This window comes from Cajanus cajan, chromosome 5 (assembly GCF_000230855.2).
Source record: "Cajanus cajan strain Asha chromosome 5, NIPB_CcT2T_4, whole genome shotgun sequence".
In the NCBI taxonomy this organism is placed as follows: domain Eukaryota; kingdom Viridiplantae; phylum Streptophyta; class Magnoliopsida; order Fabales; family Fabaceae; genus Cajanus; species Cajanus cajan.
The window spans coordinates 7,576,373-7,589,756 of NC_138521.1; the positions used below are offsets into that span (position 1 = coordinate 7,576,373).

The following is a 13,384-nucleotide window of genomic DNA, read 5'->3' on the forward strand; positions in this document are numbered from 1 at the left end:
ATTTAAATTAAATATGTAAAAGTATTTTACACGTAAATTGAAATTAATACAATAAAATATTAAATAATTTTTAAAATTTTAAAAAAATTATAAATTTAATTTATATATTAAAATTTTAAATTTAATAATTAAATTATTAAAATTTAATGTAAAATATGAATTATAAAATTATAGAGATATGATGATTGATTAATCAGATACTATATGTAATGTAACCACTCAATTTTGTAAATGTATATTCTTCTCATATTCATATCTATATAAGCGAATTACATTTATGAATAGCCTTCCTTCGGATACATTTTATCATTCCTAGAATAATAACCTTTAACCGAAGGGTCCAAAAGTGATAATCACATGACATTACTTTAAGAAAGAAAACCGAAATCCCAGTTGGGGAAGTTATGATTAATGTGAGGTGGTGAAGACGTGTGCGTTGCGTAATAAAGTGAAGTGTTCACCCAATAAGTGTAGTGATAACCACAAAAAGATTAAAAGATTTAAGATTCCATTGTGATAAAGCATATCACATGAATGAATGAGCACACTGCTGTAACGCTGAAACCCCGATCGGTACTGTCCTTGTCCTGTCTCCTTGTTTCTTTCTTCTGCACTTACCAAACCAAACCCAAAATCAAATCTCTTTCTATTTATATATAATAGTTGCCTAATTGCTCACCACAAGAGAAGAGAGAGAAGGGCGGTTGCAAACACATACGAGATAGAACAACAACCTAGATTCTCATTCTATTCAATTCACTCACATATTCTGTCACCCATTTCAGATTTCATCTTAAAGCACATTAATTTAAGTTCAAAACCTTAACTTTTTTTTGACTGTGGCGAGGATCTTCAGAATGGTAGGTGGTTCTCTCATAAGGCTTTTTTTTTCTTCTCTGATTTGATTTTAATTTTTTTCGGGGGATGGGGGTGCTTTTTATTTGAAATAAATTAAAAGGGGTTATTTTGATTTTTTGCTTGGAGTTGCTAATTAGAGATGTTGGTTTGAGTGGAATTCAGGTGGTGGCTGCAGGTGCTAAGTTCAATTTGAGAAAAGGCAATGGTTCTTCTCATAATGGGTATAGCAGCGATGGAGATCTTTCCAGAATTAATAAGAGTGGGTGTTTTTCATCAGTGGCTGAGGTGGATAGAGACCCTTCTTGCGTTTCATTTACCACTTTCAACATTCTGGCTCCGATTTACAAACGGATTGATCCAAAGGTCTTGTCTTGTGTTACATTCATGTAAATCCTGTTGTGTGTGTTGGAGGGTTTCACTGAGTTTGTTGTGTGTTTTGTTGTGAACAGAACCAAGTCCCACGAGAAAGTGACTTCAGATCATTTTGGTTGGACAGGAATGAAAGGATTCTTGATTGCTTGCTTTCCGAATCATCTTCCATTATGTGCCTCCAGGTAGCAGTTGTCTCTTGTAAAAATACATGCCTTTGGGCTAACCAATCCTCACTCGCTCTATAATATGACGCTTGTTTCATGTGTAGGAGTTTTGGGTTGGAAATGAAGAACTTGTTCACATGTATGAGGAGAGACTTGGGGATGCTGGCTACCATCTCTTCAAGCTTGCTCGAACCAACAACCGTGGAGATGGTAAGTGTGTCAAAATGCTTTTCATCTTCATACTCATTTTAATGTTTGGATTCCCAATTGTAATACTTAATTGTTTGATAGTGGTAAGCACCAAGGTTTTAAATTGCAATCGTGGTTCGCAATCTTTCAAATTGCAGAATATCCCAACTGATGGGATTGCAAGACTTAAAATCTTGATGTTGCCATCAAAATCGCAGTTGTAGAACATTTTTTTAAAACCTTGGACTTAGTGCGAATGTTAGACGTGGTTGTGGAGATTGTTTCATATGTATTTTTCTTTCATTATCCAAAATCTATATATCTTGAATTAATTTTTTTGCTCGTTGGCTCAAAAACTCATGTTTATTATGCAGGTCTGCTGACTGCTATAGATACAGAATGTCTAAGAGTTGTGGATTATCGAGAGTTGCTTTTTAACGATTGCTGCGATCGTGTTGCTCAGTTGTTACATGTTCAGTCAGTTACACCCTTTGCACAAAACCAAAAAGGAAGTGTTCCCCAAGAGTTTCTGATTGTGAACACTCACTTGTTATTTCCTCATGATTCAAGTCTTTGCGTGGTGAGATTGAATCAGGTATGAGTCCCCAGAAAATTAATCTTTTTTCTTATTCATTGATGATTGTTGTAGCCAAGTCAACTTGCTTTCAATCCTAAATCTAGACTTATCATTTGCCTTCTTTTAGGTTTACCAAATATTGCAATATGTGGAATTGTACCAGAGAGAAAACAGGCTCAAACCAATGCCTATTATACTCTGTGGGTGAGTTTATTGTTTGATTTTCCTGCTATGTTAGTATTTCTACAGGAATGGATGTCCTAATAGTGTGAACTTCATGATCTATCTAATGCAGTGACTGGAATGGAAGCAAGCGTGGACATGTTTACAAGTTCCTTAGGTCACAGGGGTTTGTATCATCATATGATATTGCTAATCAATACAGTGACAGTTATGCAGATGCCCACAAGGTAAATATGTCATTATATTATGTGTAATTGTACATATGCTTTTCTGCTGTTAAAAGCATTGTGTTGGTAGATTTTTGTTAATCTTGAATTTTTTTTTTCCTGCAGTGGGTTAGTCACCGAAATCATAGAGGAAATATCTGTGGTGTTGACTTCATTTGGCTTTGCAATCCCAACCAAGCACGTAAACCTTTGAAGACAAGTTGGGCTGAAGCTGTATTTAGTATACTAAAAGTGAGTATGACTCACCCAATTTAATATATTTTCTTATAGTCTTTGTGTTTATGACTATTTTAGTTTTAAAAGATTAAATATGCAAGTCAACTACTCTAGTTATGTGAAACATATGGTAGGTTTAAGAAGTAGTTCCTATGGTGGATGACCTTTTCATAGAAGTTGAATTATTCTACTTCAGTTGTACTTGTTAACAATTTTCTTTTATTGATATGATCTTGTAAACTTGGTTGACAGCCAGCTTACGTTGATTGGAAGTCTTCTACTGTTAAAATGTTATTTCGTGTTTAGATTTCTGCTTATGGGAAGCTTTGGTAAAAAATGCTGATGGAAGAGCTTTGATCTCAAAAAACATCTAAAATCTACAAACAATAAATTACATCCTTGTACTCGATTTCTTATGGGCATTCATAATCATAAAATTTTCTGTGAAGAAATAATGAGAATATATGCATGACCATTTTATCTCAAAATCTAATGCTTATTCTTTCTTTTCTTTTCTTTTGGATTTCAGTTCCAGTTACGTAAAGCTTCACTGTCTGAAGATGATGCATTTGCCTTTCTGAAGGGTGACAACTACGCTGATTCTGTTACATATTTTAGTTTCTCTGAAGCACTCCGTCAGGTACTTGTATCTGCTAATATGTGATGATGTCAATTCCAAATTTCCAATAGCAATAACCAAAAAAAAAATAAAAAAATTTTGAGAAAGACTTGCACCTTACCATAACATTTTCAGGTGAAGTTAATTGGTGTGCCCTATGGTCTATGCTTTCAACAGCTGCAAGATCTATGGAATCAAGCAGATGTTGATGGAAATGGTGTCATCGACTTCGAAGAATTCAAGGTATTTTATATCTCTTAATTTTTGGATATCTACAAATACACCTGCATGCATGCACTTGCATGTGCCTAATTCAGTGTGCATGATAGCAAAAGTTGTGACAAAAATCATCAGAATTAATGTAATACTATCTTAATTCCTATATATAAGGCTTTTTAAGTAATTCATATAAATCAAGAAAATTAGTTAATTTAGTTAGTAAGATTAAATTAATGCAAAAGACACTTTTGAAAAAAATCTTATTTGAAGGGACAAACATTTTTACCGAGGCAGTACCAAATATCTCTTTAGCACATTGTCTGTTATTATTATTGAACAAAATGGTGTTTGCATTACAGCAGAAGATTTGGAATTCTGCATGTCCAGAACATGTGTTGGAAAATTTGAATGGATGCATGGAACATGGTAACACAGAACAGGAGCAAGAAGCCCTTGGTTTTCAAGTGAAGAATGCGATGCTGTATCCGCGTGAAGTGGAGAGAGGACAATGGCCAGAAGACTACTCTCTTTCTGATCATGCTAGACTCACAGCTGTGTTTTCACCAGCAAGGATGAGATGTTCTGCCTCACAAAACTATAGTTAGTTAGCTAGCTAGCTGGCACTCATACTATAAATCTTCTTAGAATTGACCAAAAAAAATTGTGGAGATATAAGGTATAACCCACAGAAAAAATATTCAATTTTGCGACAAGTTTGGTATAGGGGTAAGGTAAAGAAAAGTGGTTAAGTTTTCACTTTGATTTTTGTGTTCCTTAACAAACATGCCATGCCATTAGTCTGTCTTGTATATGTGTGGAGTCAAATTAATGTAGTGGATGCTGTAATCAGTTTTGATAAGCCCTGGCCATGCTTTTTTCTCTGGTAATGGGATAACAATGTAAAGATTTTATTTTTTTTTGTTGATATAAATGGATGTCTATATTCTCTATTTCATTTTCCCATTGTTTGGATCCATTGATTTTGACAAAAACAGGCTATAGCCCATATTATCTGCTCTCTCTCTTCTTTTTTTTTTTTGGCTAAGAAAGTCTCCTGTCGGTTACTTTTTTGCATCTTTTTTCTAAACACACATCCTAATTTTTTCCAACTTTTATTTCTATAATATTCTTGTACACAATTTTGATTTCATTGTTCTGAAATTTATGTTCTAGAATCATGGATAAAAAATTGACTTAATAACCGAAGAAAAGTAACAACACTCATAATTGTATTTTTTTTTTAGTTTTTCCATGGAAAGTAGTTCTAAATCGATATTTAAACATATATTGTTGCTCACTGAACCCTGATTTTCTGAACCACCCACAGGAATGCCAGTGACAATTCTTTCGAAGTTGCTGGTCTGACGTAAGGCTCATGCTCCCAAATAGTGATCGTGCAAGTTTTAGGAAAGATAAAAAAAAAAAAAAAAATCCTCTCCATTTTCATGTTTTTCAAATTCATCCGTTTTCTAAACTTTTAGAAAAATAAATAAAATGAAGATATATGTACTTTTTTTTTATAAAAAAAGTGATATTTATTTCAAAATTTTAGTAATAAAAGAAATAAAGAGAGAAAACAAGGCTAACACATGATCCTCGCTGCATTTCTTGTTGGCCATTTATTTTCTCTCACCCAATTCCTTCCATATGATTCATGTTTTCCGAAAAATATAAGTTTTAGTAACAAAGGAAAAAAATATAGAAATATGAGTTATCGCATCAATCTCTCGTAGATATTTTTTTAATGATGTTTTAAGAACTTAATAAAATTGGAAAAATTACATCTCACAATAAATTGTGTGAACTAATATTTCTTAAAACAATTTTACATTCAAAGCAACGTTTTCGAAAGAGATGAAACAACTATTATTATACTACCCAAAGAGAGATTATTAGAATTTAGAAGAAAGGAAAAAAAAAGATATTTTAAGAAAGTATTAAAAATAAAAGGAAGGTAAGAAATTACTTAGTAAAAAAGGGAGGTGTATTTTTTTTTTTTTTACTTTTATTTAGATTCTACAAAAAAATATTGAACTAAATAGGTCTAATAGATTCCAAACCTACATTTTATGGGACTATATATTTCAATAGTTGAGTCAAATTGATTCAATTCTTTGTGTCTCAAATTTGAAAATAATCCACTAAACTTATGAGTCATGAAATCAGTCCATTGTTTAACACATTTTTTTTATTATTAATACTAGTACAAGAAAGAGGCTCTTTCATGTCCTTATATTGAATTTTTTTATATTTATTATCAAAAAGTATTCCTCGTCGAACATAGGAACAATCTTTTTTTAGAAGTTATACAAATATCAAAAAGGTGACATCTTATTAACTTGAGTTTTGTTGCCTTCACAAGAAGTAAGATTTGATCTCTGACCACTTGATGAAATTATGTGAGTCCCTCTTTACTCACTACTTGTATCTACCTAAGTTGGTCTATATTGTATTTTTTTTAAACATTCTTTATTTGTAATTTTTTTTTCCTTTTACCTAAACTTAAGGAGAGAAAACACATGCTCAATCATGTTTGTGCTTTTAGCCCTCCTTATTAAAAAAAAAATCATGTTTCTCTTTTGTTTCTATTTCCAATTTTCTTAAGGAATTACCATCATATTGTCAATTTATTTATAAAATAAAAAAATATTCTTCAAATCAAATAGCTATTCTTTTCTCTTTGTTCTAACATCTCAAGTTTTTTTTTTTTTTTTTTTAAATATCTGGACCCCGGAGTAGGAAAACCATTTACGCAGAGTCACGGACTTAAATTCTGCACCCATTTTCACGGCCCAAAATGTAAATGTAGAAGAAAGATTGATCGACCCTAATACCTGTTTTTTCTTTTTATATGTTATTTACATCACAAAACTATTCATTAATTTATCCATAATTAATTTCTATCGAAAAATATTTAGGAGAGTCTCCTTAATTTTAAAATATTTTATTTGTATCATTTTGTAAATCAAAATACACTTATGATATACTTGTAAAAACAAAATATGGTACATTGCTAGGGTACAACATAGGTGTATTTGAGTGGATGTATAGTTTTTCTTGCACGTAACGTGTGCTTTAAGGGAAGACTTTTACTATACAAGAATAAACTTTATTAATTTAAACATATTTTTCTACAATTGAATAAGATTTATCTATTAACTAAATGATTTTTTAAACAATTTTCACTTCAACTTATATATATATATAACTAAATGATTATATATATATATATGATTAGTGATTAATATTTGTAGTGATAGAGACTCATAACCGCTTATAGGTTATAGAGTGAGAAGACGCGTTGAAGAAGCACAAGTCGATTTCATAGAAAGTGTGGTGAAGAAGAAGATATTATATTCTTACGCGGTTAATGGCGACACTTTATTGCACTTGAACTGAATAGCATATACCTAATGTATTCTCGTGCCTTGAACCAATTCATGGCTTAGGTCAAAAAGCAAGTCAAGTTTTGGTTATAGGAAAAGAAGTGATGCTACCATTAGTGCAAACGATAATGTAATCATGAAATAAGAAATAAAAAAAGAACATGAGTAAACTAAAATACAAATCGAGTGACCAAAAATAATTTTAATCCAACAAAGTGGCGAGTGGTGTTATAGTAATTCATAAAAGTAAGAAAATGCTAAGTTATCAAAATATTAATTAAGCCTCTAAATTTTATTATTCATTTTTACTTTAATCTTTAAATATATATGAACTAGTATTTTAATATGTACGATTTATGTTATATATAACTAAAATCTATAATTTGAATATATAAATCATATTTAAAATTTATATAAAGAGATATTTTTAAACATATAAATCATATTTTAGATTTATGATAATAAATTATATTATCCTATAATATTATTTTTATTTATTAATAATTTATTTTAAATATTTAATTTAATTTATAAATAATATAAAAATTAAATTAGATAAAAAAATTTAAAAAATTTCCAAACTTTTTCTCATCGAAAGGAAATGCCTAAAAACTTATTGCCTAAAGTAGGTTTGTGTTTAATATATAAATATTCATTTATATTATTATTATTATTATGTTAGTTATTTTTTTTCTTCAAAATTTTGAGTTAATGTGATGTTAATTTGCATTTTCAGAAATTTAATCATCTGAACATTTTCGTAGATACCAAATACGATAATGTCTTTTAAATTTATGACTTTTTATTTGATAGAAATTTCGTTCTAATTCCGTGATTTGTTGAAGGAAGAAAATCACATGAAAAATACTTATGTAATTTTTTTACGCGATATAAAATAAAATGAAATTTAAATAATGTTTATTTGAAAAAATTGTAAACTTGTCTAACTTTTGTTATATATTTTGTTAATAATATATGATTCATTGCAACAAAAAAAAATGTAGTGATATATATCATATAATAACATACTACTTATTACTAAAAATTCTTTTTTATCTACACTATTGATATAATACGTATTGATATATTCATAAAAAAATATAAATATAGATTATAGTGATATATATATATATATATATATATATATATATATATATATATATATATATATATAAATAAGACCTACTTATTCCAAGAGTAAATTTATGTGACAATCTTTATCCTACATGCCATAACATATAAATAATATGAAAATGAATAACCTTGATATAATAAATGAATTCAAAATTCATATAAGTAGAGAGGATCACATTGTTAGCATAAACTAGACTTAAAGGAATTAACATGGTTACAAAGGAATTTAAACCAAAGTTCTCAAACACATAACATGAGTTAAATCCTAACTATGCCTCGATGTCAGATGTCTTATCAGAGCACAATCCATCATTGAGGACTAGGCCTCATCACCCGCATCCCCAATATCATACTCATGATCACCTATAGAAAATACAAAAAAAAAAAAACAACACAAAAGAAAGGAAGTGAGAAACATCTTACTCTAGCTCATGATGTAGGAACGTAAATCGCCTATCCAAACACTAATAACACATACAACAAGATATAACACACACAAATAACCATTATCATCAGTTGTTTAGTCATATCGTAATAAATAATAACAAATACATTATAATGTATTATGCAAAGAATATGGACTACATATTATCATCCATGTAGTACTAGTAAAAATATCACACTTGTTCATTGTCCCTAGCAATACATGTAAAGTAGCCTACGAGTACATGTTGTGTCAGACTCTTTATATTCTCATTAGGAGGACATACTACCAAGGTCTAGCCAGGATAGCTAAGTCATACAAGATACATCCTATGTTCACGAAGACAAGATTGAGACTTCCAAACTGAGTTATCTCGAAAGTTGGTTCCCAAGTTTTTACATATGGAGAAAATATAAACCCTAGAATAAGGGTTGAATAGTGTATATCAAAAACTCACACATTTTCTATAGTGAAGTAATAACGTTAGTTAGATGAAGCAAGAAGAGAAGTCAGATGAAACACTAAGTATTTTTATATTGGTTCACCTCAACCACCGAGAGAATATGTTCTATTCTCAATCCAACTATATTGAGTCTCACTATCTTTAAATAAAAGATACAAGTATTCTTTTAACAAGTTACTTCTGACTTAATCCTAAATATTTTTTGAATTGCCCCTTCAAGTAACTACCCCAAAATTATTTTAACAAGTCTTTTCAGGCTTAACAACCAAGTATTTTTTTTATAGTCAAGCCTCTTTAGGCTCAAGAACAAGTATTCTTTTTCAAACAAGCCTCTCTAAGATTAACCTTACGATAATAGTTATGAAGGTTATAGAGAAGTTGTGTTCGTCTCATTAAAACATCATACAACCAATTACAAAGTAATGAATGTTTACAATAAAGAATAGATTTATAGATAGTGAGTTTCTATACAAATGTATCTATGTAAAATTAACATCTTTGTCTTGTGCTTTGAAACTTCTTATATAGTAGCTTATAGAGGATGATTGTTACAACATTTTGAGTCCAACTCACAAGTTTGCTTCATCTATCTTCATTGTCTTTCCTTGTGATGACATGTGACCGTTTGACTCATTTAATACGAGCATTAAATGTATTTCACCAAATGGTACCTCTTATTTGGTCAAGGAAGCTACTTATCTGCTTTACATATATACTAAATAGGGCTTGCATGAGCAATGTCAGCATAAAGTAGCTATAGTTGCGACTTTATCTATTTTTCTTTATGATTTCAGAGATTTGGTTCTGACGAAAAGCATATTCTTCTCTTTAATAGATTTGTGAGCTATGAGATGATCTTTTGATTTAATTTTTTCAAGGAATGAAGAATTCAAAACAAACTATGTCGTTAGTATCAATAAATGATAAATATTCAATGTATATGAGACAGATCGTATACTTCATCTGATTAACAACATCCTATAGACGATTTGTGTCTTACACTTCATCTAATAAACCTTTGAAAGATATGTTTCAATGCCCTTTTTGCAAATATTTCTTTTGTATAAAACATTTTATTAGCATTAAAACAGTGAGTTTAAGGGATCATTTTTGACTTAACATTACACAAGGGATCTTTCTTGGTAGTATAAAAAATACACTTTTATGCAAATGATGCATGTCAAATAGATTCAATGCATTATATTCACATGGCTCCATGGTTTCACATTTCACATATTTCTCTTACCACATTACTCATCATAAAAAATATTTCATACGTTGATTTGAATTAATAAAATAGAATATCAAATAATAGTTTTCAAATTGAAGTAAGTGATCCCTTCTCATATATATATATATATGTGTGTGTGTGTGTGTATGTATGTATGTATACATACATACATACACACACACACATATATTTTGGTTAAATTACACTTTTAGTTTCTCTATTTTTATTGATTAAAAATTTTGGTCTCTCTATTTAAAAATAAAGATATTTAGTTTATATATTTTGAAAAATATGAAATTTTGGTTTTACCATCAATTTGCTGTTCATTAATCGCTAAATTTTGATGTTGTTTGTCGACCTGTCACCATTTAAGTGACATGATATTTAGTAACTTGGTATACAAATAACATTGGTGATATTTAATAACTAAAAAATAACATAAAACAAATCTTTGTTAATATTTATTTTTACTAGTAATTGGTATTTATTTTATTAATAAAAATCTTATTTTTATATTTTTAATTTTTTAATTTCTAAATATGATGTTATTAAGTGTCACATTACTTAAGAATGAGTAAACATTAAAACTTAACAATTAGTAAATATCAATTTGATGGGAAGATTAAAATTTTATAATTTTAAAATTAGAGAGACTAAATGTCCCTATTTTAAAATAGAAAGACCAAAATTGCAGATTAATAAAAATACAAAGATCAAAATTGCAATTTAAGTTTACTATTTATTTGTTAAAATAAGTTTGTGGAATCTTAACTTTATCTTTTACTTTTCTCATAAATAAAATTTCATAAATTCTTGAATAAGAATGACATTTCTTTTATATAGAGAGACAAAGGAAGAATTCACTTACTTAAAGGAGTACGTCTACCTACACTTATTCTACTCAATAACCCATGTTTTCTTTTAAACAAATTTTGGTCTCTTTATTTTAAAATAGAGATATTTAGTTTTTGTATTTTGAAAAACATGAAATCTTGGCCTTACCATCAATTTGATGTTTATTAATTGTTGAATTTTGACGTCACTTACAAACCTGTCATCATTTAAGTGACATGATATTTAGTTACTTAGTATGCAAATACATCTTTAATAAAAATTAAAAAAATGACATATGAAAGATCTTCATTAATATTTATTTTTACTAGTAATTGATATTTATTTTATTAATAAAAATCTTATTTATAGACTTTTTTAATTCTTTAATTTCTAAATGTTAGATTATTAAGTGTCACCTGACTTTAAACATTAAAACTTAATGTTAGTAAATATTAATTTAATGAGAAAATCGAAATTCTATATTTTCAAAACTAGAGAGACTAAATGTCTCTATTTTAAAATACAGATACCAAAATTGTGAACTAATCAAAATAAAAAGACCATAAGTACAATTTAACTTTTTTATTTATTGGGTAAAATAAGTTTATGGAACCATTTCATAAAATCTTGAATAAGAATGACATTTCTTTTATATATATTGAGAGAGAGAAAGGAAAGATCTACTTACTTAAAGAGTAAGTCTACCTACACTTATTTTACTTAATAACTCATGTTCTACATCAAACAAATTTCAAAGTTCTTAATGTATAGATCAAGTCTACATAGTTTTAAAATTTTAAAAACTATTTGATACTCCGTTTCATTAATTTAAATTAACATATAAAATATTTGTATGATTATCCATCGATTTAAATTAATGAAATGACGTATTAAAAATTTTTCAATTTTTTTTTAAATTTTGTAGACTTGACCTATGCATTATGGATTTTTAATTTAACGATTGAATCATTGAAATTTGATATAAAACATAAGTTATTGAATGAAGTAAGTCTAGGTAGGTATAAACTTACTTTTGGAGTAAGTGAATCATTCTCTCAATTCTAATTAGAAGAACAACATGCAACCAACATTTGATCAAAATCACCAAATTTTCATTATCATGTCCAAGAAACACTAAAAACCCGTACATAATAATTTCACCTCCCAATCATCTAACATAGCCATGAATCTAAGCATGCATACAACTTATACACCATAACAAAATTAATATATAAGCTTTCCTTACTTCTAATCACTTCGGATAGAGAGGAAGAAGGAAATTTGGTCTCTCACGATAGCTCCGCACAATTGCTACAACTCTTTAAGACTTCATAAGCTTTGAATCTCTTATCAACAACAAATCCACCCTCAAGGAAAGGTGGAAGAATTTTAGTAAGTCGGAGGAAAAAATAGTTTTTCTTGGATTTCATAGTTTCTCTCTCTAATTTTTCTAAAAAAATAAATTTATGAGATTCATTTCTTTAAAAAAAACTTTAAATATACTCTTGACTGGACAATTTAATATCAACTAAGTACAACTCTTAAAACAACAAAACTCATTAAAATTCCCAAATTCTTAAAATTTTATAATTAATAAACAATTAATTACAATATAAAATAATTAATAAAAACACCAATTATTATTAATTAAAAAAACCATAGTGTTACAGTTTGAATTTTAGATTTTGCACATAGAAAAAACTCAAACAGAGAAAAAATGTTTATCTATCAAGTATTTATCAAACTTCTAAAAAGAATTAGTACTCGTGTTCGACAAATACTTCTTGTTAATGAACTATAAAATATTTATTACATACTTAAATCTATGTAGTTTTTTTTTGAACATATAGTTTATTAAAATACTAATCATTTGAATTATTGAGATTTCAGATTTGATTAAGAATCGATATTTTTGGATAAATATTTTTCACGCAAGTGTTTTACTAAGAAATAATATAAGTTTATCCATAAACTATATCATACCATAGTACTGATATTTAAATATATTCCAATTCACTTATTTTAGAATACGCTTGATAATTTATAATTACGAAATGAAAAGAAAATGAAATCTCTTATTTTAAATTAAAAATATATAATATCTATAAAGGTAAACAAAATAATAAGAAATTTAATCCACGTTAATTAATTGTTTTATTTTAAAACCCACCAAATAAAAAAAATTAAACAATACATTTTTCCTCGTACATTCTCTAAAATTTAACTCCAAAACATGAAAGGAAAACAAAATGAAAAAAATAAAACGGTAAAAGACATTAATAACAGAG

At 28.3% G+C, this 13,384-nt stretch overlaps 1 protein-coding gene across 2 annotated transcripts; it reads left to right on the plus strand.

Annotated features, from left to right (window-relative positions):
• Positions 1 to 508: 508 nt before the first annotated feature.
• Positions 509 to 4,579, plus strand: LOC109788500 (putative calcium-binding protein At1g02270). 2 transcript variants are annotated; one of them, XM_020347238.3, is made up of 11 exons: positions 509 to 860; positions 1,021 to 1,221; positions 1,308 to 1,412; positions 1,499 to 1,604; positions 1,958 to 2,178; positions 2,288 to 2,364; positions 2,456 to 2,570; positions 2,676 to 2,801; positions 3,316 to 3,426; positions 3,541 to 3,648; positions 3,987 to 4,579. In XM_020347238.3, the coding sequence occupies exons 1-11, from the start codon at positions 858 to 860 to the stop codon at positions 4,227 to 4,229; spliced, it is 1,416 nt and encodes a 471-aa protein (XP_020202827.1). In that variant the 5' UTR covers positions 509 to 857; the 3' UTR covers positions 4,230 to 4,579. The 2 variants fall into 2 exon arrangements, with proteins under 2 accessions (XP_020202827.1, XP_020202826.1); XM_020347237.3 differs by having other exon boundaries at positions 511 to 860; positions 3,984 to 4,579.
• The last annotated feature ends 8,805 nt before the right edge of the window (positions 4,580 to 13,384 follow it).

Coding starts and splice junctions, on each gene's coding strand:
- LOC109788500 (XM_020347237.3), top strand. Junction 1,222..1,307: donor ACAAACGGATTGATCCAAAG/GTCTTGTCTTGT, acceptor TGTTGTGAACAG/AACCAAGTCCCACGAGAAAG. Junction 3,427..3,540: donor TCTCTGAAGCACTCCGTCAG/GTACTTGTATCT, acceptor TAACATTTTCAG/GTGAAGTTAATTGGTGTGCC.